General features: G+C 47.7%; 1 protein-coding gene across 1 annotated transcript in view; it reads left to right on the top strand.

Annotated features, from left to right (window-relative positions):
• The window catches only part of dgkza (diacylglycerol kinase, zeta a), a 118,804-nt gene that overhangs the window by 27,214 nt on the left and 65,162 nt on the right, over positions 1–26,428 (top strand). Inside the window, exons 2-9 of the mRNA XM_056301116.1 lie at positions 11,747–11,852; positions 12,858–12,953; positions 13,657–13,734; positions 16,161–16,217; positions 16,790–16,858; positions 17,931–18,002; positions 20,978–21,094; positions 21,953–22,024. Of these exons, the coding sequence (XP_056157091.1) occupies positions 11,747–11,852; positions 12,858–12,953; positions 13,657–13,734; positions 16,161–16,217; positions 16,790–16,858; positions 17,931–18,002; positions 20,978–21,094; positions 21,953–22,024 (667 nt within the window). The remainder of the gene's footprint in view (positions 1–11,746; positions 11,853–12,857; positions 12,954–13,656; positions 13,735–16,160; positions 16,218–16,789; positions 16,859–17,930; positions 18,003–20,977; positions 21,095–21,952; positions 22,025–26,428) is intronic.

Raw genomic sequence — 26,428 nt, 5'->3', positions numbered from 1 at the left:
ATTGTCCCTAGGTGTGAAAATGTGTGTGTTTGTGTCGGCCTGTCGGCCTGTCCAGGGTGTCTCCCCGCCTGCCGCCCAATGACTGCTCGGGTAGGCTCCAGAACCCAGTTGGGATAAGCGGCTTGGATAATGGATGGATGGATGGATGAATGAATGAAGCAAGATGCCGACCAGTCATTGTTCTTCCAGGCCTTCTTCAGTTAGTGTTTTGTTCCTTAGCCTGCTGCAAGTTCAGTGAGCTTTTAGGGCAGTACTTCAACTCAACATCTGTACATATCAAAGTGCAGCAAGTTTTGCACCCTTTTATGTTTTCTTTTTTTCTTTTTTTTTCTTTTTTTGCCGCAAACCATGTACTGGACTATCACTTCTGTAATTGTACTCTGTGTTACCCTAGTCTCACTCTTCTCAATTGTGAACCTCTTTCACCAGTGTGTGATTTTGACCACAGCCTGTCGCTGCTTGGATGCCCTCAGTGTGGTGATCAGTCTGCTTTGAGAAAAGAACAGGTGTCCCTAAAGAGTTATAAATAGAGGACATTTCTCAGTTTGTGAACTAATATTTAGCTTTACTTCGAGCTACCACGTGACCCCCATGCATGCATATGTTCCTGCATCCTTACTATTGACATGTCAATGTTTTGACTTAAGGGAATGATTTGTAGGTAAGGTTTTGTTTCCCGTCATACAGGTCTAAAGACACAGCAATGCACCAGTTCTAATAGACCAACTAGGCTAAAAAATATTTGATATATCAATTAGATTTTTTTTTTTAAATTGATGGGCGTCCGGGTGGCGTAGCGGTCTATTCCGTAGCCTATCAACACGGGGATCGCCGGTTCGAATCCCCGTGTTACCTCTGGCTTGGTCAGACGTCCCTACTAACACAATTGGCCGTGTCTGGGGGTGGGAAGCCAGATGTGGGTCTCTGTCCTGGTCACTACACTAGTGCCTCCTCTGGTCGGTTGGGATGCCTGTTCGGGGTGGAGGGGGAACTGGGGGGAATAGCGTGATCCTCCCACGCGCTACGTCCCCCTGGTGAAACTCCTCACTGTCAGGTGAAAAGAAGCGGCTGGTGAATTCATATGTATCGGAGGAGGCATGTGGTAGTCTGCAGCCCTCCCCGGATCGGCAGAGGGGGTGGAGCAGCGACCAGGGCAGCTCGGAAGAGTGGGGTAATTGGCCAAGTACAATTGGGGAGAAAAAGGTGGAATTTTTTAAAAAAAAAGTTTTTTTTTTTTTTTGATGAATCTATAAAATCTCTTGACCACAAGGGTTTAGATGCAGCACTCCATCACAGATCTAATGGTCTAGTTTAGTTGTTTGAATATGTGAATATTGAGAGAAGCTATAGTTGAAAATCTTGTTCAGCAATCGTTTTATCTTGGGAACCATTGATGTATTTAGGAAACTCTGTCCTATTGACTGCCTGTTTGCACCATCAACATGTCCGCAGGAAGAAATAAGAGAATGGGGAGGAGAGAAGAAGGAAGACTAAAGAAGCAAACCTGACTGGGACAATCTTCTCATGGACCCTCATTCAGATGGATGGAAGGAAGGAAGGAAAAAATAAACGATAAAAAAATAAATAAAGACGAGCACATCACTGTGGAGGAGGCGCCTCACTCTGTCACCATGGATACCACCCTTTGTCATCGTAATATCCAAACATGAAGCCATATCCCACATTAGATCCCTGGCTCACACACAAGGAGATCTGAGATTAGGCAGAGAAGACGAGGGAGGAGATCTGGGGAAAAAAGGGACCACTTAATGGAAATCAGCGTACCTCCCATTACATAAAATAATACGTTGCGCATCATATCATACTAGATATCATATCCATCTGTATAGCGTCTACATCAGTCTACCCGGTTCCTAGTCACCATGAATACCTTCTTCCGACGTCATTTTCGTGATCACCAAAAAAGACCCAAGGGCCATACTGTCGTCCCTCGACTCGGTCCTGCTGTACCAGCTAGCAAAGCCAGGAGGCGCTCCAGTGTCGGTCTGCCTTCAGCTGCTCTGGCACAGCGCAGGCGGTCCTCGGTAGGTCTACCCATGGCTCCTATTGGCCAGCGCCGGCGGTCTAGCATCGGGTTGCTGGTGTCCAGTGGACAACTGCGGCGAGCAAGTTCCGATCTAGGATGGACAGATACGCGAGGGGGCGTTGTAGCAGGAGTAGGGGGAGGAGAGACGGATGGAGTTGGATGTGAAAAAGGAGAAATGGCAGTCCACAGAGGGACAGGGGAGTTTCAGAGTAAACCCTACGAAGCCAACGCTCAATCCAGTGCCGTGAACGTTTCCTATCTGCGTCGGGGGCAGGCTGTACGGCGTCATTGGGATCCTAAACTAAAATCCATTCAGCCCCATTTACTAAGACCTGCCATGTTGCTAGCTAGCTTTGTTCAGTTAGGTGAAGAGGTGGAAGAGAAGGAGGAGGAAGATGGCGATGGAGATGAAGCGTCAGTAACCTCCTCGACCTCCCTTTCCCACTCCGATGAAGAGCTAGAAAGTGAGGGCGAAGGAGGTGGAGGAGAGGGGAGAAAGACATGGTATGACAGCATACACGGAGAGAACGAGCCTGTGAGCTTTGGAACCCGTCCGTCTCGTTCATCTGACTTGAGCAACTGGCACAACCATCCCTCCCATTTCCAGTTGGCCGGTGCTATCACCATAGAGAACATTAATCGCCGCCGCTTGCTCCGCCCACCTCGCTGTCTGAGGCGTAACTCATCTCACCTGCTTTCAGCTGACTTGGTGTACCGCAGCCTCGGGACGTCATATGGAATCTACGGTCGATATAATCGCCGCAGATCAAATCAACAGTATCAGACTGCCACCCATGCAGCTGCAGCCAGTCTCGGCCAGCTGACGGCTCAAGATCTGTATTCCCATGCTGGGGCAAGAGAGCCCCATCCCACCCTCTCTCAGAGTTGGCTCCGTGGAAGCTGTTCTTCACCCCTGGGGATATACTATGACCCTAATTTGGATACATGGGACAGCTTCCTATCGTATGTAGCAAGATACACACACACATATATTCTTGTACTTCTATCTCTGTGAGGACACCTCATCGACTACATTCATGTTCCTAACCTTAATCATCACTGCTACATACCTAACCCTCAACCTTAATCTAATCCTTAATCTAACCCCAAACCAAAATCCTAAAGTAAACCCTTAAAGAAGTGAGGACCGGTGAAATTGTCCTCACTTTGCAAAAATGTTCTCACTCTAATGGTGAAAAACTAACATTAGTCCTCACAAAGATAGAGGTACAAGAACACACACACACACATACAAATACAGAGTGTGTATACTCCACTTTGCTGAGCATTCTAGGGTGTGAGGGTGCTTTTTGCTGTGGATTAGTTTTGCATGTGGAGTGTGTGTTGAGTGTTGTGAGTGTTGAGGTGACCATGCAGGTATTAGTGGCATGGAGCATTAATTCAGGCAGTTCTTATGGACTGGCAAAGTTAGATGTGTATTTTTGCATGGGTATGTATGCTGTACTGATTTTTTCTCTGTTTTTAATGAAGCAAAGAGATGCTGTCAAATCTGAAGCAGAGTTGGCCCTAATCCAGCAGCCTGACTATGTTTCAACAAAATGTGGCTTTTCGCTCTAGGAGCCATAAAGCAGTTTAATGGTGTTCTACACGTCCATGATAAAGAAGTGCTGTGACTTGAGGATGCACATTATCCGTCTAACACCTCAGAAACACAACAGCTGACATGGTCTAAATGCAATCAGCAGGTTTTTATTTTACCGAGCAGAACGTAGACATCCCACCTTTCCCGCCTCATCCATGGATTTCCGCATGGGGATGAGAAAGCAGAACACAATTAACATCGGTGCCAGTGGGGCGGGGGGAGGGAGGAGGAGGAAGGAGTGTCATAGTTCTCTGTAGTTTCACAGTCGTTCCCCTCATTGTGTTAGCTGACAGATGTGACATCCTCCCGTACCTGTGTGACAGGGACTACGTTTTGGAGCTAGAAAAATAGGACATGTCATGAGATGCGTGCAACTGGAGCTCAGTTTGTCCACAGTCCTCATTCGCCCTCTTGTGGCCAAGTCCATGAAGTCAACCTACATTTAATTAATTGGGAACAAGTTTGCACATGCAACCAACTTGTCTTGGGGAAATGTTGACAGAAAAAATGCCAAGGAGATCATATGAAAACTAGAAACATTTTCAAGTTTGCAGTTTTATGGCAGTTCATTTTATCATTTCGGTGCAAGAATAAATGAAATACAGGTATTTCTCCATCCATCCATCCATCCATCCATTATCCAAGCTGCTTATCCCAGTCGAGTTCACGGGGATGCTGGAGCCTATCCCAGTAGTCATTGGGCGGCAGGCGGGGAGACACCCTGGACAGGCCGCCAGTCCATCACAGGGCCGAGACACACACACCTAGGGACAATGTAGTACGGCCGATTCACCTGACCCACGTGTCTTTGGACTGTGGGAGGAAACTGGAGCCCCCGGTATGATGCTCAGTAATCCAGGTAAGCAAATCAAAGAAGATTGAATCGGTTCAGCTGGATACACCATGCACTCTAACAGATCTAGCAACAGCACAGACCCGTGCTGATAAGCTCGAGAGAACAGCCTGGAAAAGGACTGGATGTACATATGTAAATAACGTATGGCAGTCTGAGGACGGATGTCCTTGCCTGCCTAAGTGTTTGTTTCCTTATTATGTGGAATTGGCACATGGGAAGGACCATGTGTCGGCCCTGTGATGGACTGATGGCCTGTCCAGGGTGTCTCCCCACCTGCCGCCCAATGACTGCTGGGATCGGCTCCAGTATTCCCATGATCCTGAGAGCAGGATAAGCAGTTTGGCTGATGGATGGATGGATAGAAGTGACACTGTGTCCTTCTTTAAACAGACCTAAACATTTACCAATTTGCACTTGGTTTGAATTTTTTCAGTGCCGAATTCAAATTCTAAGATTTACTTGACCTAGAGCTGGGGAATTTTGGGTCAGCTGTATTAAAAATTAGGAAAGTCCATCTCACCATGTACCCTAAGATGGTTATTCCTTTTATAAAATGACCGACTCCAAATTCAGAGAAGGTTTGTGTGAATCATTGTGTTCTTTTTTCATTTTATGATGTCGTAACATGAGAATCTTTGCAGTAATAGAAAAAGTTTCGACTAGTTTTTTGACTAGTGGCTTGGACGAGCCGCTGTGACATAGCTGTTAGGTCAAACTGAGTCTGGACACTGTCGAACCCAGAGATTTCTAGACACCCTTCCTCCCACCGTTGAATTTCCCACTTACTCCCAGTGCTGGTAAACGCCTTGGCATGAATAACACATGCTGTAGCTGTCAGTTATTATATAATCTTAATAAGCAGCAGCACACCTGCCCCGGGAGCCCAGCGGTCTGTCACTTAGCTGTTAAAAGGTCCCAAACCCCCTGACTGGTAGTGCCACAAACTGACAAAGACCTTATCAAGTCAAGGAACCCGTTTCTCTTCTTGCGCTGTGGTCGTAAAAGGAATCTGAGAGTGGCCTTCATTTGACGCCGGTTTCAAATCACAGCAGGCATTGTTCCTCAAAGCTGCTGGGAGGGAAGTGGACTCGGTGACTCACGAGCAGCAAGAAGAGCAAGACAAAATATCATCGTCACAGCTCCCCCTTTTTTCCATTTATTGTGCCTATTTACCACCTTTTTTATGTTTTTATCCCCCTTTGTCTCCCCCTTTGCCAAATACCACACTTTTCCAGGCCATCCTGGTCTCTGCTCCACCCCCTCTGCCGATCCGGGGAGGGTTGCAGACTACCACATGCCTCCTCCGATACATGTGGAGTCGCCGGCTGCTTCTTTTCACCTAACGGTGAGGAGTTTCACCAGGGGGATGTAGCACATGGGAGAATCACGCTATTCCCCCCCAGTCCCCCTCCTCTCCTGGGCTTTGTCAAGATAACAGACATCCCACCTCTCCTGGACTTTATCACTTGATAAAGCCCAGGAGAGGTGGGATGTCTGTTATCTTGATAAAGTCCAGGAGAGGTGGGATGTCTGTTATCTTGATAAAGCCCAGGAGAGGTGGGATGTCTGTCATCTTGATAAAGTCCAGGAGAGGTGGGATGTCTGTTATCTTGATAAAGTCCAGGAGAGGTGGGATGTCTGTTCTCTTGATAAAGCCCAGGAGAGGTGGGATGTCTTGTTATCGTGATAAAGTCCAGGAGAGGTGGGATGTCTGTTATCTTGATAAAGCCCAGGAGAGGTGGGATGTCTGTTATCGTGATAAAGCCCAGGAGAGGTGGGACGTCTGTTATCTTGATAAAGTCCAGGAGAGGTGGGATGTCTGTTATCTTGATAAAGTCCAGGAGAGGTGGGATGTCTGTTATCTTGATAAAGTCCAGGAGAGGTGGGATGTCTGTTATCTTGATAAAGTCCAGGAGAGGTGGGATGTCTGTTATCTTGATAAAGTCCAGGAGAGGTGGGATGTCTGTTATCGTGATAAAGTCCAGGGGAGGTGGGATGTCTGTTATCTTGATAAAGTCCAGGAGAGGTGGGATGTCTGTTATCTTGATAAAGTCCAGGAGAGGTGGGATGTCTGTTATCTTGATAAAGTCCAGGAGAGGTGGGATGTCTGTTATCTTGATAAAGTCCAGGAGAGGTGGGATGTCTGTTATCTTGATAAAGTCCAGGAGAGGTGGGATGTCTGTTATCTGGATAAAGTCCAGGAGAGGTGGGATGTCTGTTATCTTGATAAAGTCCAGGAGCGGTGGGATGTCTGTTATCTTGATAAAGTCCAGGAGAGGTGGGATGTCTGTTATCTTGATAAAGTCCAGGAGAGGTGGGATGTCTGTTATCTTGATAACGCCCAGGAGAGGTGGGATGTCTGTTATCTCGATAAAGGCCAGGGGAGGTGGGATGTCTGTTATCTCGATAAAGCCCAGGAGAGGTGGGATGTCTGTTATCTCGATAAAGCCCAGGAGAGGTGGGATGTCTGTTATCTCGATAAAGCCCAGGAGAGGTGGGATGTCTGTTATTGTGATGAAGTCCAGGAGAGGTGGGATGTCTGTTATCTTGATAAAGTCCAGGAGAGGTGGGATGTCTGTTATTGTGATAAAGTCCAGGAGAGGTGGGATGTCTGTTATCTTGATAAAGTCCAGGAGAGGTGGGATGTCTGTTATCTTGATAAAGCCCAGGGGAGGTGGGATGTCTGTTATCTTGATAAAGTCCAGGAGAGGTGGGATGTCTGTTATCTTGATAAAGCCCAGGGGAGGTGGGATGTCTGTTATCTCGATAAAGCCCAGGAGAGGTGGGATGTCTGTTATCTCGATAAAGCCCAGGAGAGGTGGGATGTCTGTTATTGTGATAAAGTCCAGGAGAGGTGGGATGTCTGTTATCTTGATAAAGTCCAGGAGAGGTGGGATGTCTGTTATCTTGATAAAGCCCAGGGGAGGTGGGATGTCTGTTATTGTGATAAAGCCCAGGAGAGGTGGGATGTCTGTTATCTTGATAAAGTCCAGGAGAGGTGGGATGTCTGTTATCTTGATAAAGTCCAGGAGAGGTGGGATGTCTGTTATCTTGATAAAGCCCAGGAGAGGTGGGATGTCTGTTATCTCGATAAAGCCCAGGAGAGGTGGGATGTCTGTTATCTCGATAAAGCCCAGGAGAGGTGGGATGTCTGGTATCTCGATAAAGTCCAGGAGAGGTGGGATGTCTGTTATCTCGATAAAGTCCAGGAGAGGTGGGATGTCTGTTATCTTGATAAAGTCCAGGAGAGGTGGGATGTCTGTTATCTTGATAAAGCCCAGGAGAGGTGGGATGTCTGTTATCTTGATAAAGCCCAGGAGAGGTGGGATGTCTGTTATCTTGATAAAGCCCAGGAGAGGTGGGATGTCTGTTACCTTGATAAAGTCCAGGAGAGGTGGGATGTCTGTTATCTTGATAAAGCCCAGGAGAGGTGGGATGTCTGTTATCTTGATAAAGCCCAGGAGAGGTGGGATGTCTGTTATCTTGATAAAGCCCAGGAGAGGTGGGATGTCTGTTATCTTGATAAATCCCAGGAGAGGTGGGATGTCTGTTAACTTGATAAAGTCCAGGAGAGGTGGGATGTCTGCTATCTTGATAAAGTCCAGGAGAGGTGGGATGTCTGTTATCTTGATAAAGCCCAGGAGAGGTGGGATGTCTGTTATCTTGATAAAGTCCAGGAGAGGTGGGATGTCTGTTATCTTGATAAAGTCCAGGAGAGGTGGGATGTCTGTTATCTTGATAAAGCCCAGGAGAGGTGGGATGTCTGTTATCTTGATAAAGCCCAGGAGAGGTGGGATGTCTGTTATCTTGATAAAGCCCAGGAGAGGTGGGATGTCTGTTATCTTGATAAAGCCCAGGAGAGGTGGGATGTCTGTTATCTTGATAAAGCCCAGGAGAGGTGGGATGTCTGTTATCTTGATAAAGTCCAGGAGAGGTGGGATGTCTGTTGTCTTGATAAAGTTCAGGAGAGGTGGGATGTCTGTTATCTTGATAAAGTCTAGGAGAGGTGGGATGTCTGTTATCTTGATAAAGTCCAGGAGAGGTGGGATGTCTGTTATCTTGATAAAGTCCAGGAGAGGTGGGATGTCTGTTATCTTGATAAAGTCCAGGAGAGGTGGGATGTCTGTTATCTGGATAAAGTCCAGGAGAGGTGGGATGTCTGTTATCTGGATAAAGTCCAGGAGAGGTGGGATGTCTGTTATCTTGATAAAGTCCAGGAGCAGTGGGATGTCTGTTATCTTGATAAAGTCCAGGAGAGGTGGGATGTCTGTTATCTTGATAAAGCCCAGGAGAGGTGGGATGTCTGTTATCTTGATAAAGTCCAGGAGAGGTGGGATGTCTGTTATCTCGATAAAGGCCAGGAGAGGTGGGATGTCTGTTATCTCGATAAAGCCCAGGAGAGGTGGGATGTCTGTTATCTCGATAAAGCCCAGGAGAGGTGGGATGTCTGTTATCTCGATAAAGTCCAGGAGAGGTGGGATGTCTGTTATCTCGATAAAGCCCAGGAGAGGTGGGATGTCTGTTATCTCGATAAAGCCCAGGAGAGGTGGGATGTCTGTTATCTTGATAAAGTCCAGGAGAGGTGGGTTGTCTGTTATCTTGATAAAGTCCAGGAGAGGTGGGATGTCTGTTATCTTGTTAAAGTCCAGGAGAGGTGGGATGTCTGTTATCTTGATAAAGCCCAGGAGAGGTGGGATGTCTGTTATCTTGATAAAGTCCAGGAGAGGTGGGATGTCTGTTATCTGGATGAAGTCCAGGAGAGGTGGGATGTCTGTTATCTGGATAAAGTCCAGGAGAGGTGGGATGTCTGTTATCTTGATAAAGTCCAGGAGAGGTGGGATGTCTGTTATCTTGATAAAGTCCAGGAGAGGTGGGATGTCTGTTATCTTGATAAAGTCCAGGAGAGGTGGGATGTCTGTTATCTTGATAAAGCCCAGGAGAGGTGGGATGTCTGTTATCTTGATAAAGTCCAGGAGAGGTGGGATGTCTGTTATCTCGATAAAGGCCAGGAGAGGTGGGATGTCTGTTATCTTGATAAAGCCCAGGAGAGGTGGGATGTCTGTTATCTTGATAAAGCCCAGGAGAGGTGGGATGTCTGTTATTGTGATAAAGTCCAGGAGAGGTGGGATGTCTGTTATCTTGATAAAGCCCAGGAGAGGTGGGATGTCTGTTATCTTGATAAAGCCCAGGAGAGGTGGGATGTCTGTTATCTTGATAAAGCCCAGGAGAGGTGGGATGTCTGTTATCTTGATAAAGTCCAGGAGAGGTGGGATGTCTGTTATCTTGATAAAGTCCAGGAGAGGTGGGATGTCTGTTATCTTGATAAAGCCCAGGAGAGGTGGGATGTCTGTTATCTTGATAAAGCCCAGGAGAGGTGGGATGTCTGTTATTGTGATAAAGTCCAGGAGAGGTGGGATGTCTGCTATCTTGATAAAGTCCAGGAGAGGTGGGATGTCTGTTATCTTGATAAAGCCCAGGAGAGGTGGGATGTCTGTTATCTTGATAAAGCCCAGGAGAGGTGGGATGTCTGTTATCTTGATAAAGTCCAGGAGAGGTGGGATGTCTGTTATCTTGATAAAGCCCAGGACAGGTGGGATATCTGTTATCTTGATAAAGGCCAGGAGAGGTGGGATGTCTGTTACCTTGATAAAGTCCAGGAGAGGTGGGATGTCTGTTATCTTGATAAAGTCCAGGAGAGGTGGGATGTCTGTTATCTTGATAAAGCCCAGGAGAGGTGGGATGTCTGTTATCGTGATAAAGTCCAGGAGAGGTGGGATGTCTGTTATCTTGATAAAGTCCAGGAGAGGTGGGATGTCTGTTATCGTGATAAAGCCCAGGAGAGGTGGGATGTCTGTTATCTTGATAAAGTCCAGGAGAGGTGGGATGTCTGTTATTGTGATAAAGCCCAGGAGAGATGGGATGTCTGTTATCTTGATAAAGTCCAGGAGAGGTGGGATGTCTGTTATCTTGATAAAGTCCAGGAGAGGTGGGATGTCTGTTATCTTGATAAAGTCCAGGAGAGGTGGGATGTCTGTTATCTTGATAAAGTCCAGGAGAGGTGGGATGTCTGTTATCTTGATAAAGTCCAGGAGAGGTGGGATGTCTGTTATCTTGATAAAGTCCAGGAGAGGTGGGATGTCTGTTATCTTGATAAGGTCCAGGAGAGGTGGGATGTCTGTTATCTTGATAAAGCCCAGAAGAGGTGGGATGTCTGTTATCTTGATAAAGTCCAGGAGAGGTGGGATGTCTGTTATCTTGATAAAGCCCAGGAGAGGTGGGATGTCTGTTATCTTGATAAAGTCCAGGAGAGGTGGGATGTCTGTTATCTTGATAAAGCCCAGGAGAGGTGGGATGTCTGTTATCTTGATAAAGTCCAGGAGAGGTGGGATGTCTGTTATCTTGATAAAGCCCAGAAGAGGTGGGATGTCTGTTATCTTGATAAAGTCCAGGAGAGGTGGGATGTCTGTTATCTTGATAAAGTCCAGGAGAGGTGGGATGTCTGTTATCTTGATAAAGTCCAGGAGAGGTGGGATGTCTGTTATCTTGATAAAGCCCAGGAGAGGTGGGATGTCTGTTATCTTGATAAAGTCCAGGAGAGGTGGGATGTCTGTTATCTTGATAAAGCCCAGGAGAGGTGGGATGTCTGTTATCTTGATAAAGCCCAGGAGAGGTGGGATGTCTGTTATCTTGATAAAGCCCAGAAGAGGTGGGATGTCTGTTATCTTGCCCAAACAAGAAAACTTGCATTTTCAGACCGTTACCGAGGTTAATGCTATTGGCCCGAACAGAGATATTTTTATTTATTGTAAATCATATTTCTTACCAGCAATTTCCGTGCCTCCCTGATACTGTGGCACAAATCATTTTGACTAATGTGAAAGAAAAACACTTATACAATATAATAAGGTGCATATAATATCCATAATCACCTTTTTGGCGTTGGGTAGTCCCTTGTGCGTTTTGACACCTTGTTTGGGGTTGGATTTTAAAGTCTTGTTGAGAGAATTTGGAATCATCAAGGAATACATGTTTTCCTAGTTTCAGACTGTACAAAGTGCCATTTCAGTCTATAAATCTCTAGTTTGACAGTGTTTTCTTCATCCTAACCATGCTGACTTTACCAGCTTGTGGCTGAAAAGGCAAATGAGCACATTTGCAGCAGCTTGCGTTTGATGCTTGCTTTCTTCTCTCCTTGCCTCCCTTCTTACCCGTTTCATACTCCATGTCTGTCTGTCTCCAGGAAAGCAATAGCTAAATGCGGCCTGCACCATCTGCCCTGTCAGCCCAGTTCTTCCCTGAGCAGGACCGACCCGGAGCTCAGTCTACGCAGCACTGTGGATTGGACTGTGAGTTCTGCCTTTGTATCACCTTCAGTGCAACCAGCAATCAATATGAAACCAAACACCGACACAGATTGTAGGTATCTGAGGTCCCCTAGTGGCTGAAGGGTGAAAAACGCTCCTCTTGTACCCGCCATACATTTAGGAGGAGACACTTTCAGAGGTAGGGAGAAGCTAAGAGTAGGCAATCTAGGTGGTACCCGCCGAACATGTAGGAGGAGACACTTTCAGAGGTAGGGAGAAGCTAAGAGTAGGCAATCTAGGTGGCAGGGATTATGACCTAATGAATTACTGGAATGAGCACGATAAACCAGAAGTTCTCATCCCCTCATTCCTCCATCCTGAAGCTCTGAGGACGTGATGCCAGCCACTTTCCCACTTTTTTGTTTTGGATTTCCCCCCCTTTATCTCCCCAGTTGTACTTGGCCAATTACCCCACTCTTCCGAGCCGTCCCAGTCACTGCTCCACCCCCTCTGCTGATCCGGGGAGGGCTGCAGACTACCACATGTCTCCTCCGATACATGTGGAATCGCCAGCTGCTTCTTTTCACCTGACAGTGAGGAGTTTCACCAGGGGGAGGTATCACGTGCCCAGTTCCCCCTCCCCCCGAACAGGCACCCTGACCGACCAGAGAAGGCGCTAGTGCAACGACCAGGACTAATATCCCCATCCAGCTTCCCACCCGCAGACACGGCCAATTGTGTTTGTAGGGACGCCCGACCAAGCCGGAGGTAACGCAGGGATTCGAACCGACGATCCCCGTGTTGGTAGGCAATGGAATAGACCGCTACACCTCCCGGATGCCCCATTTTTCTATTTTAACTTTGTAAATCAATCAAATTAGTGACTCAACAGTAATTATAACTCTTCTGCAAATGTGTAGTAAAAATACTTTTCACCTCCCCTGTCTCTGAAGGTTTTTACTCTCAGTAATCTTCTTCTGTCTCCTCTTTTTCTTTATCATTTCCCATCTCTTCGTCTTGCCCTCCCTCTCCTCCCATTCTCTCTAGGATTCAGCCTTGTATGGGGACCACATCTGGTTTGAGACCAATGTTTCTGGAGACTATTGTTATGTAGGCGAACAACACTGTCTCGCCAGGACGCTGGTTAGTAGACTCACACTTCCTCTCAAGTGAAAATAGTCATCAATTTTATTTGTATTGCCCAGTATCACAAATAGTGTCACTCCACTAGAGGGAGCTGGGGACTATAAAGCATATACTGAATACTTTCTATTTCTGTTTTTACAACATACGATTTCTCCGGGGTATTTATGCAAAGCCAAACCATCATTCAAATGCACTGCATCAAACCGATTTACACATGCCACTGCACCACAGAGTAGTTGTGCCATTTTCATACACTGGCAATACAATCCTGCCATCTAGTGGTCATGGATGGTATAGCGGTCAGACTGGCTTGCATGAAATTCCGTGTAATTCTAGCGCCACCTAACAAAATAAAGAGAAACTGCTGATCAGATAATGTGAGTATTTTGTACTCTTGTATCTGGTTAACACACACACACACACACACACACACACACACACACACACACACACACACACACACACACACATGATACAAACTGAATAAATTACTTTGACAATAGTTACCATAATTTCAAGCTTCACGCATTTAATCTGCCTTCTCCCGTATTTGTCTTTTGGTCTGTTATTCTCTGTCTCTCTGTCTTTCTTTCTCTCTGTCTTTCTGTCTCTCTGTCTCTGTGTCTTTCTGTCTCTCTGTCTTTCTGTCTCTCTGTCTCTGTGTCTTTCTGTCTCTGTGTCTTTCTGTCATGTTCTACAGCAAAAGTCAGTGAGTCGTAGGAAGTGTGCAGCCTGTAAGATTGTTATCCACGCTATCTGTCTGGAACAGCTGGAGAAGGTAATGTCTCTCGGTTTGATCTGTTGGAGCTGTGTGGTAACAGTCCTCTGCTATCCGACTACGGCTAAACTTTTCCCCACATGGCATGTCCAACACATCAAGACCTTCTGCTCCGACCATGAAACAGATGGAGCAGATGAAAGCTCGGGTCCCTCGTTGCTTTTTTATGTGCTGAATGCAGCTTTGCCTCAGGGGGTAGAAATAATGGTCGGGACAACTTAAATGAGGCGTCTTAAGCCCAGAGACAAAAGAGGCACACAGTATTCATGTACAGTGCTTTTTGTGTCCACAGTGAAGAATTTTGCATTAAACAGTAGTACACTGGAAACAGGGCAGCATGGTGGTGCAGCGGTTAGCGCGATCACCTCACAACAAGAAGGTCCTGGGTTCGAGGCCCGGGGTAGTCCGACCTTGGGGGTCTTCCCGGGTCGTCCTCTGCATGGAGTTTGCATGTTCTCCCTGTGTCTGTGTGGGTTTCCTCCAGGGGCTCTGGTTTCCTCCCACAGTCCAAAGACATGTAGGTCAGGTGAATCGGCCGTACTAAATTGTCCCTAGGTGTGAATGTGTGGGTCCTGTGATGGCCTGGTGGCCTGTCCAGGGTGTCTCCCCACCTGCCACCCAATGACTGCTGGGATAGGCTCCAGCATCCCCGCGACCCTGAGAGCAGGATAAGCGGTTTGGATAATAGATGGTTGAATATTGGAAACATACCTATACAGCAGGGGTGGCTAGCCATGTGCCATGGAGAGCCATGTGTATGCAGGTTTTCACTGCAGCCGGACTCCACACCAGGTGATTTCACTGATTAGCAACCCTTCAACCAAAGAGGAAGAATGCATCAGTGAAATCAGCTGGTGTGGAATCGGGCTGGAACGAAAACCTGCATGCACATGGCTCTCCATGGCACATGGTTAGCCAGCGCTGCTATAGAGTGAATGCTTGCTACACCTTGCTATATATACCAGTGTGAGTTAGATGGGACCTTATGCCATAACTGGAGGATCAGGAGGCATCATAGTCCAGGAGTATGTACACATACTGACCTGCATCACGTGGCATGCATATTTGTAAGGCACTCTTTAGTGTCAGTAACTAGAACTGGCTTTGCCTTCCGAAACAGCCTAATTTCTCAGAGGCATGGATTCAGCAGTGTTGCTGGTGCATGCTAACTCATGCTTGTTCAGTTGGTTCACAAAAACTTCTCCGGCATTAATCTTACAAGGTGCTCAGTAGGGTTGATTTCTGGGACATTGAAGCTAAACTGTTATTGTTGAATTCCTGGAACAATTTGTAAACAATTTGTGTCTTGTGAATTGTGCATTTTACTGGAAGCACTAAGTAAAAATATACAAAAATAAAATAAAGTAAAAATAGAAATAAATAAAATAAAGTAATAAAAATAAATAAATTATAAATAAATAAATAAATAAAAAAAGATCAAAAATAAAAATAAATATACGAAGAGGCACGGGATTAGCAACGAGTATATTAGAGGGACAGCTCAGGTTGGACGATTTGGAGACAAAGCAAGAGAGGCAAGATTGAGATGGTTTGGACATGTGTGGAGGAGAGATGCTGGGTATATTGGGAGAAGGATGCTGAATATGGAGCTGCCAGGGAAGACGAGAAGAGGAAGGCCAAAGAGGAGGTTTATGGATGTGGTGAGGGAGGACATGCAGGTGGCTGGTGTGACAGAGGAAGATGCAGAGGACAGGAAGAGATGGAAACAGATGATCCGCTGTGGCGACCCCTAACAGGAGCAGCCGAACGTAGTAGTAGTAGTAGTAGTAGTAGTAGTAGTACTAGTAGTAGTAGCACCTAGTAAAAATATGGTATACTGTTGCCATGATGGGATACAGTGGGTCAGCAACAATATTAAGCTATGCTGTAGTATTTAGTTGGTACTAAGTCTCCACATATCTGCCAAAAACAGATCCCCCACATCCTTAAACTCCCAGCAGCCTGTAACGTTGACACCACAAGCACAGATCTGTGGAGTTCTGGTGTTTCTTGTGAATTTCCCGGTCTGCCATGTTGTGTTGTCATCACACAAGGAACAGGAATTTGCCAGAGCAGTCGACGTTGTGCGTTCTGAAATGCTTGTTTGCACAGTTATTGTACTGAGCTGTTATTCACAAAGCTACAACCCAGCAGTTAGCTTGAAGGACTCAAAGCCTCTAGGATCACCAGTCTCGTCCATGCTTTACCGCACCCGAGAATAAATACATCTCTAGAACATGACCGGATGCTGTTGTTCAATAAGCAAGGAGATGTACTAGATCATCCAGTATCCCAAACACTTCTGTCTGCTGCTGTCTTTCTCACCACATCTCTCTCCTCCTCCTCCCTTTCCTTCCTCCTTTCTCTGTCCTCCTCGTCTGTCTCCTTTCTTAATTTCTTCTTTCTCCTCTTCTCTGCTCCCCCAGATTAATTTTAGGTGTAAACCATCATTCAGAGAATCAAGCTCGAGGAATATTCGGGAGGTAAATTCTGGAATTTATTTATTTATTTTTGCATATTGTTATTTGCATATTGGCAGCACGGTGGCACAGTGGTTAGCGCGGTCGCCTCACCGCTGGAAGGTCCTGGGTTCGAGCCCCGGGGTAATCCAACCTTGGGGGGTCGGCCCGGGTCGTCCTCTGTGTGGAGTTTACATGTTCTCCCCGTGTCTGTGTGGGTTTCCTCCGGGGGCTCCGGTTTCCTCCCACAGTCCAAAGACATGTAGGTCAGGTGACTCAGCCGTACTAAATTGTCCCTAGGTGTGAATGTGTCTGTGTGTGTGTGTGTGTGTGTGTGTGTGTGTGTGTGTGTGTGTGTGTGGGCGGGCCCTGTGATGGCCTGGTGGCCTGTCCAGGGTGTCTCCCTGCCTGCTGCCCAATGACTGATGGGATAGGCTCCAGCACCCCTGTGACCCTGACAGCAGGATAAGCGGTTCAGATAATGGATTTTTGCATATTATGATTGTATTGCCATTGATTTTTGTTTGGGACTTGAACGTTTTGTGCGTGTGCGTGTGTGTGTGTGTGTGTGTGTGTGCGTGCGTGCGTTTGTCCAGCCTGTCATGGTGCGCCACCACTGGGTGCATCGCCGGAGACAAGAGGGGAAATGTAAACAGTGTGGGAAGGTTCGTAACCCTTTTCCTCAGATCCTCGTTAAGTTGTCATCTTCCATTTACACACTCTGCAGATTGATGCACATATCACTGTGTAAATTATTACAGTATGACAAACACACATTTACACTACTACATCTATACATGATCAGAGTGTTATACCATACATTGATAATTGCATGGTTTATAGTAGAGTTTGCAGTAGAGTTTATAGTAGAGTACAGTAGAGTTTATAGTAGTGTACAGTATAATTTACAGTAGAATGTACAGTAGAGTTTACAGTAGTGTGTACAGTAGAGTTTACAGCAGAGTTTACAGTAGAGTTTACAGTAGAGTTTACAGTAAAGTTTACAGCAGAGTTTACAGTAGTGTGTACCGTAGAGTTTACAGCAGAGTTTATAGTAGAGTACAGTAGAGTTTATAGTAGAGTGTACAGTAGTGTGTACAGTAGAGTTTACAGCAGAGTTTATAGTAGAGTACAGTAGAGTTTATAGTAGAGTGTACAGTAGTGTGTACAGTAGAGTTTACAGTATTGTGTACAGTAGAGTTTACAGCAGAGTTTACAGTAGAGTTTACAGTAGTGTGTACAGTAGAGTTTACAGCAGAGTTTACAGTAGAGTTTACAGTAGTGTGTACAGTAGAGTTTACAGTAGTGTGTACAGTAGTGTGTACAGTAGTGTGTACAGTAGAGTTTACAGTAGTGTGTACAGTAGAGTTTACAGCAGAGTTTACAGTAGAGTTTACAGTAGTGTGTACAGTAGAGTTTACAGTAGAGTTTACAGTAGTGTGTACAGTAGAGTTTACAGCAGAGTTTACAGCAGAGTTTACAGTAGAGTTGTGTGCTAGATGTTGGTGTAGATCCAGTCCTCCGGGGTCCTCTGGGGTGACCTAACAGAACGGGGTGAAGCTGATGAAATACGGGGAGGAATGGGCATTAGAGCAGATGGCCGAGGGTGGTGGGTTTTAACGGGCCCCCTGGGTTCGGGTAGGCTGGATGCTAGCAGCGATGGAGGCCAAATGAAGGTGGAGAGTGTGTGACAAAGACACTTTTTGACTGTGTGTCTCTCCCTCTGTCCCCCTGCAGGGCTTCCAGCAGAAGTTTTCTTTCCACAGCAAGGAGATCGTTGCCATTAGCTGCTCCTGGTGCAAGCAGGCTGTGAGTTTTTGAATACCGTAGCACAAAACCAGTTCTCACTGATTATGATGACGGTATCTTGTTTTCCATGATGTGTTGCAGTATAATATTTTACCATCATCACATCATAGCAGTTTTTATGATTTCTGTCTGATGTCAGTTTTTCCCAATTGAATCGAGATCATGCATGTGTACAGAACTTTGAAAGACTTTATTTTCATTCAGTGTTCTTGCAGATTCTTCATGTGTTGTGTTGTGGATCATTATCATTAGCATTAACATTCATTAAGTCAAAAATAATACACTGTTCAATATTTGTTTTTTTTTTTAAAAATTCCCCGTTTTTTTTTCTCTCCCCAACTGTACTTGGCCAATTACCCAGCTCTTCCGAGCTGTCCCGGTCTCTGCTCCGATCCCCCCTCTGCCGATCTGGGGAGGGCTGCAGACTACCACGTCTCCTCCGATAGAGGAGGAGTCGCCAGCCGCTTTCTTTCACCTGACAGTGAGGAGTTTCACCAGGGGGACGTAGCGCGTGGGAGGATCGTGCTATTCCTCCTTGCCCCCCCCCCCCCGAACAGGTGCCCTGACTGACCAGAGAAGGCGTTACTGCAGCAACCAGGACACATACCCACATCAGGCTTCCAACCTGCAGACAGCAATTGTGTCTGTAGAGATACTCCACCAAAAGGCAACACGGGGATTCAAACCAGCAATCCCCGAGTTGGTAGGCAATGGAACAGACCGTCACGCTGCCCGGACGCCACTGTTCAATATTAACTGCAGTGTGGGTGTCTGGGTAGCGTAGCGGTCTATTCCGTTGCCTACCAACACGGGGATCGGCGGTTCAAATCCCCGTGTTACCTCTGTCTTGGGTTGGGCGTCCCTACGGACACAATTGGCCGTGTCTGTCGGAGGGAAGCTGGATGTGGGTATGTGTCCTGGTCACTGCACTAGCGCCTCCTCTGGTCGGTCGGTGCGCCTGTTCGGGGAGGGGCAACTGGGGGGAATAGCGTGATCCTCCCATGTGCTACGTCCCCCTGGTGAAACACCTGACTGTCAGGTGAAAAGAAGCGGCAGGTGACTCCACATGTATCAGAGGAGACATATGGTAGTCTGCAGCCCTCTCCGGATCAGCAGAGGGGGTGGAGCAGAGACCAGGACGGCCCGGAAGAGTGGGGTAATTGGCCAAGTACAACTGGGGAGAAAAAGGGGGCGGGGGATGAACTACAGTGTTGTAAGAATGTTACCAATTCCACTGATATGGGCTGGTGGCCATGATACTCGGTCATGCCGACACGTGGTGCTGCCCATCTACTTTATTTGCCTGTCATGTCCCCTCCCATGATGAGCTAAGGCCCGCTTACAAGAAACGTGCTTGACATGACCTGCACTCCTGGCTATGATACGGTTACTGTTGAACCTGTTGGAGGCAGAGGAACGTACCTGCTGATTCCTGACTGTCTTGTCGATCACTTTGGTTAAAGGCATGTGCTAAATATGGCCACACAGTGTCACAGTGGTTAGCGCGGTCGCCTCACAGCAAGAAGGTCCTGGGTTCGAGCCCCGGGGTAGCCCAACATTGGAGGTCGTCCCAGGTCGTCCTCTGTGTGGAGTTTGCATGTTCTCCCCGTGTCTGCGTGGGTTTCCTCCGGGTGCTCCGGTTTCCTCCCACAGTCCAAAGACATGTAGGTCAGGTGAATCAAAGACATGTAGGTCAGGTGAATCAAAGACATGTAGGTCAGGTGAATCAAAGACATGTAGGTCAGGTGAATCAAAGACATGTAGGTCAGGTGAATCAAAGACATGTAGGTCAGGTGAATCAAAGACATGTAGGTCAGGTGAATCAAAGACATGTAGGTCAGGTGAATCAAAGACATGTAGGTCAGGTGAATCGGCCGTACTACATTGTCCCTAGGTGTGAATGTGTGTGTGTGTGTGTATGTGTATGTGTGAGCCCTGTGATGGCCTGTCCAGAGTGTCTCCCTGCCCGCCACCCAATGACTGCTGGGATAAGCTCCAGCATCCCTGCGACCCTGAGAGCAGGATAAGCGGTTCGGATCATGGATGGATGTGTTGTAGGACCTTTTGCCACAGACTTTGACATCAGTCGCTTGATGAAGGAAGTTACCCACATCCTACTGCTACCTCCAGTTCTTTTTTAAAAAAAAAGTGTTCCTCCTTTTTTTTCCCCAATTGTATCCAGCCAATTATCCCCCTCTTCCGAGCCATCCCGGCCTCTGCTCCACCCCCTCTGCCGATCCGGGGAGGGCTGCAGACTACCACATGTCTCCTCCCATACATGTGGAGTCACCAGCCGCTTCTTTTCACCTGACAGTGAGGAGTTTCACCAGGGGGACGTAGCACGTGGGAGGATCATGCTATTCCCCCCAGTCCCCGCCCCCCAGAACAGGTGCCACATCGACCAGAGGAGGCGCTAGTGCAGCGATCAGGACACACACCCACATCCGGCTTCCCACCCGCAGACACGGCCAATTATGTCTGTAGGGATGCCCGACCAAACCAGAGGTAACATGGGGATTACGAACCGGTGATCCCTGTGTTGGCAGGCAATGGAATGGACCGCTATGCTACCCGGACGCCCCTGCTACCTCCATTTCAACTGACTTTGGTTATGGTGCCAATGCTGCTGTTTAAACTGGACTGGTACCATGAAATGGCAGGCCAGCACAACCTATCAGACAGCCCCTTGGCCACCTGATTTGTCTCAATCTCCACTTTTGTCATTCATGCGAGTACTCTGCTGGTCTGATTGTTAAATTGCATCATGAATCTCAGTTGACAGTTGAACACAGCTTCAACATGTTGTAAGGAGCTACGTAATTTGCCTGAGTCGGTGTACACTAGGGTAAAACTGACCTCTGTTTTGACGTTATTATGAAGTTTTTAGTTGACAACTTATTGCTTTGTGTCATTTTGTTGCCTGTGGGTCTGACTAAATCAGTTCTGTGACATTTCTGTTTTTATTGTCCTACCAGTACCACAACAAGGTGTCCTGTTTCATGCTGCAGCAGATTGAGGAGGCTTGTCCTATAGGCGCCCACGCTGCACTCATCGTTCCTCCTACATGGATCATAAAAGTCCGAAGGCATCAGGTACTGTACTCCACTATGACTCTTACCTGCAGTATGTCAGTATGCAGAACGCGTTTACCTGTCTCCAGCTCTCTCTCTACCTGACGTCATGTCAGCCTGCGTGTCTGCTGATCTTTTTTACTGCTCTTTTTCTCCACGTATTACCAAGAGTTGTACTTAATCTGATTACAATCCTTCGTCAGTTTGTCCTTCTGCCTCTTTGTGTGTCGGTCTCTGCATCTTTCTCTCTCATCCTCCCCTCTGTGTATATATATTGAAGGCACCTGTCTGTCACTCACCTGTCTCACTATCACAAACCCTCTCACACTTGGCGCTACACCCCTCTGTTTCAAAAACAACATCCTCGGGTGTCCGGGTGGTGTGGCGGTCTATTTTGTTGCCTACTAACTTGGGGATCTACGGTTTGTATCCCCATGTTACCGCCGGCTTGGTCGGGCATCCCTACAGAGTCAGTTGGCCAGGTCTGCGGGTGGGAAGCTGGATATGGGTATGTGTCCTGGTCGCTGCACTAGCGCCTCCTCTGGTCGGTCGGGGCGCCTGTTCGGGGGGGGGGACTGGGGGGAATAGCATGATTGTCCCACACGCTACGTCCCCCTGGTGAAACTCCTCACTGTCAGGTGAAAAGAAGCGGCTGGTGACTCCACATGTATGGGAGGAGGCATGTGGTAGTCTGCAGCCCTCCCTGGATCAGCAGAGGGGGTGGAGCAGCAACTGGGATGGCTCGGAAGAGTGGGGTAATTGGCCAAGTACAATTTGGGAGAAAAAAAAAGGTGGAAAATTCAAAAAATTCAAAAAAAACCCAAAAAACAAACAACATCCTCTCATCTCAACTCTCTCCTCTCCTCTGCCCCCCTCTAGTCATCTATGAAGTCCAGTAAAAAGAAGAAGAGGACCTCGTTCAAAAGGAAAAGCAGCAAAAAAGGAGCCGAGGTGAGGCCTGCTTCATATTTGGTCCTTCATGTAAAATCATACCATGTGTGTTGTTCTATGTCCCTGTTCTATTGCTGAGCTACCCAGAAGGATGCTACACATCCACCCTCCTTCACGTACAAAGTAAAGGGTTACACCACCAAACATACTTTTGGTTTCATTGACTTGGAGTGGTGGATTGCTCCCTCTGGGTTGGGGATGAGTTGTTGCCTCAAGTGAAGTAGTTCAAGTATCTCAGGGTCTTTTTCACGAGTGAGGGTAGGATGGAGCGGGCGATTGACAGGCGGATTGGTGCAGCATCAGCAGTAATGCGGACATTGTACCGGACTGTTGTGGTGAAGTGGGAGCTGAGCCGGGAGGCAAAGCTCTCAAGTTACCAGTCAATCTTTGTTCCAACCCTCACCTATAGTCATGAGCTTTGGGTAGTGACCGAAAGGGCAAGCTCGCACATAGAAGCGGCTGAAATGAGTTTCCTCCGTAGGGTGTCTGGGCTCAGCCTTAGAGATAGGGTGAGCTTGGAGTACAGCCGCTGCTCCTTCGCATCAAAAGGATCCAGTTGAGGTGGTTCAGGGATCTGATTAGGATGCCTCCTGGGCACCTTCCTTTGGAGGTTTCTGGGCACGTCCAACTGGGACGAGACCCCGGCGTAGACCCAGAACTCACTGGAGGGACTATATGTCCAATCTGGTCTGGGAACACTTTGGGATCCCCTAGGGGGAGCTGGAGGGCGTTGCTGGGGAGAAGGACATCTGGAGTGCCTCACTTAGCTTGCTGCCACCACGACCTGACCCCGGAGAAGCAACTGAAGATGAGATGAGATGACTTGGAATGGTAATTTGTTTCATTGCTATTCCTTTACTGCAAGCAAGGTTACTTAGGAGGACTGACCAATAGCTTTGATATTAAGGTTGTTTCAAGACAATTGTGTGGAGGTTATAGGGTATCATCGGCGGTCACTTGGGGTTGAGTATGACCGTCCTCCCTCTGGGTCCCTCTGGGTGTGGAGGCTGATCCTGGAGCTGCATAATGGGAGGACACCTGTGCATGACAGCTTTTTAAGTGGAGAGGCTAATGCGCCTGCAGCCACCACATGGTTCTTGGCAGTGGGTGGCCAGAGTGCAATGGCACTGGAGAACCAAGATGATTGGGCACCACCCCATGTTGCAGCCTTCATCCAGCTTCACTGCCGTTGTGACCTGGAGACATCTTCCACCAGTTCCCCCGTTGAGGTCTTTGTTGGATCATGCTTCATCTGGAACCTTCCCCTTGATCCATCTGCCTTGGGTGACCCTACCAGGAGCCAAACTCTGGACGGCATACCTCTGGGGGTCATTGGTGCATGCAAGCTTCTCCACCATGGCAAGGTGGTGATCCAGGAGAAGCATAGGGTATACCCCTCAGCAAAACATTCCAGAGTAGAAGGACACAGAGACTGTTTTCACAAGATGCATATTCAAGCAGCTAAGCTGTAATGTATGGTGGCTTGCAGCAGGTCATTTAGAAGAACTCTGGAAATGTCAAACGGAAACAGTCACAATTTTCATGATCTTTCGACGTACATGTACACAATGTAGCATCCATCCATCTATCCATCCAGTATCCAAACTGCATGCCCTGCTCTCAGGGTCGCGAGGATACTGGATCCTATCCCAGCAGTCACTGGGCAGCAGGCGAGGAGACACCCTGGACAGGCCGCCAGTCCATCACAGGGCCAACACATTGACACCTAGGGATGGTTTATTATGGCTGATTCACCTGACCTACGTGTCTTTGGACTGTGGGAGGAAACCGGAGCACCTGGTGGAAACCCACGCAAATAAGGGGAGAACATGCAAACTCCACACTGAAGATGACCTGGGATGACCCCCAAGGATGGACTACCCAGGGGCTTGAACCCAGGACCTTCTTGCTATGAGGTGACCGCGTTAACCACTGTACCACCGTGCCGCCATATAGCACACAATGTGTGCAAATTAGCCTTTGTTGATGTAGCCCAGTGAAACCAGGATGTAAGAGTGGTAGTTTTCAGAATCAAATATTGTCACTTGTTGCACAATTCCAGCAGCTTTTCAGATACACACAGAGGACTTCTTAGTATTATGGCTGCTATGTGACAGCTATATGTAGCGGGTGACAAATTAAAGGAAACGCCTGAATGCTTGACCCCTACAGTGAGGGGGTCCGGGGGCTCGGTTACGCTGTGGGGGGCATTTTCCTGGCGTGGTTTGGGTCCACTTGTCCCCTTAGAGGGAAGGGTCACTGCAGATCAATACAAAGTTATTCTGAGCGATCACCTTTAGCCTGTGATGAGACATTTCTATCCTGATGGGAGTGGTCTCTTCCAGGATGACAGTGCCCCCATCCACAGGGCACGAGGGGTCATTGGATGGTTTGATGAAGATGGACATGGTGTAAATGATGTGCTATGGCCTTCACAGTCACCACATCTCAGCCCAACTGAACACCTATGGGAGATTTTAGACCAGCATGTTAAGACAGCGTTCTCTACCACCATCATCAAAACACCAAAATAGGGAATATCTTTTTTTTTTTTTTTTAACCTGTGCTGGTAGCAGGTTTAGCATGCAACACGGGGAATTTGTGTGCAAATGTGTTCTGGACAAAGTTAATCTGCAAGTGGAGTTCAGATTCTCAACCTGCGAAGGCAGTCTTTGTCCTTTTGGTTGAATTGTGGGATGACAAGCGCACAGGGTTTTTGTTATACATTTATAGTCGCCACCGGTCCGCCTTGGCAGCACGGTGGCCCAGTGGTTAGCGCTGTCGCATCACAGCAAGAAGGTCCTGGGTTTGCACCCCGGGGTTGTCCAACCTCTGGGGTCATCCCAGGTCGTCCTCTGTGGAGTTTGCATGTTTTCCCCGTGTCTGTGGTGGGTTTCCTCCGGGTGCTCCGGTTTCCCCCACCATCAAAAAGACATGCATGTTAGGGTTAATGCTCCTGTCTGTACCCCTGAGCAAGGCATGGCAAGACGAACTGGAGTTGGTCCCCGGGTGCTGCACGGCGGCTGCCCACTGCTCCTAGCTACGCAGCTAGGCTGGGTTAAATGCAGAGTGTAATTTCCCCACTGGGATTAAAAATCAAGTAAAAAAGAAAATTCTTCTGCATGTTGGATCAGCTAAACAACCAATCAGCATCACTTCTCCAAGAGGGGGGGCGAGCCCCACAAGGGAAACAAGGAAACTTAGAAATGAAAAATCACAATATCTGATAAGACAGACATAGGAACAGATACTGATCCGCTGTGGTGACCCCTAACGGGAGCAGCCGACAGTAGTAGTAGTAGTGATAATGGGGAAGACGAGAAAAAAAGAAGAAAAAGGGGGAGGAAGGACTAAGAAGAAGGATGTAATCCAGAGAGCGCTCCAGGGAGTGTGTGAGGCAGATGCCAGCAGTGTTTATGTGTACATGACGTGTCCACCTGTGAGTGCACAGGATTAATCCACATAAATTCTGGTGTCTGAGATGCATGACTAATCGTAGTGCCTCCGAGCAGCAGACAGGCTGTGCAACCACCCACAAGCCCTGCAGTCAGACACCCCACGACCAAGAAAACAACTGGGGCCCAAAGCACCACAACCCCAGAGGAACACCAAGTCCACGGGGGTGGGGGCAGAAGCCAACAGCCCCGCATTCCCTCGGGGAGCACAAACCAGTCCCCAAAAGCACAAGCTGGGCCCAACAGCCCCCAGGGGCACCTCCACCACCAACCCCCAGGGGCAGGCAAAGGGCACACCTGCAGGCGTGGGACCTGAGCTGCAGACGACAAGCACAGACCACTGGCCCAGAGCCGGGCCCTGCAGCTGACAGACCGACGCACCACCGGGGTCACCCACGCAGCAGACTGGCAGCGGGGACCCCCAGCCCATCCAAACCTGGCACAGGGGCAGGGTCCTGCCAGTGCTCATAGGCAACAAGACATTAAAAAGCGAAACTGAATGAACTGTGTTTACACGAATCAAACTTTTGCTTTTATAGCTGATGCTGGTTCAGCTTTGATGAACCTTGGATAGAAAAATAACCAGGCATCTTCACTGATAGATAGCACCTTTCAGTAACGTTTTCCAGTGACAAGGTGGCATGAACACCATCTCATAATCATTTTTGTTTGGTGATAAATTTAAATCGAGCCCTTGTCGGTAAAATACTTTTATTTGAGTCATTTCTTCAGTAGGCGATCTTGCCTGTGGAATTCATCTTAACCAGCGGTGTCAATCAAAGACATTTAAATCTCAGTGTTCTCAACCACTAGTGTTCTGTGATCTGCGCACTAAAAACTCCACAGCTCCTCTTTTCCCAATAATGTTTAGGAGAAACGGGGGCGTCCGGGTGGTGTGGCGGTCTATTCCGTTGCCTACCAACACGGGAATCGCCTGTTCGAATTCCCG

The sequence above is a fragment of the Lampris incognitus genome, chromosome 21, assembly GCF_029633865.1.
Source record: "Lampris incognitus isolate fLamInc1 chromosome 21, fLamInc1.hap2, whole genome shotgun sequence".
NCBI lineage: Eukaryota > Metazoa > Chordata > Actinopteri > Lampriformes > Lampridae > Lampris > Lampris incognitus.
Note: the sequence above shows the minus strand (reverse complement) of the source record. Positions and strands in the feature narration are given on the sequence as shown.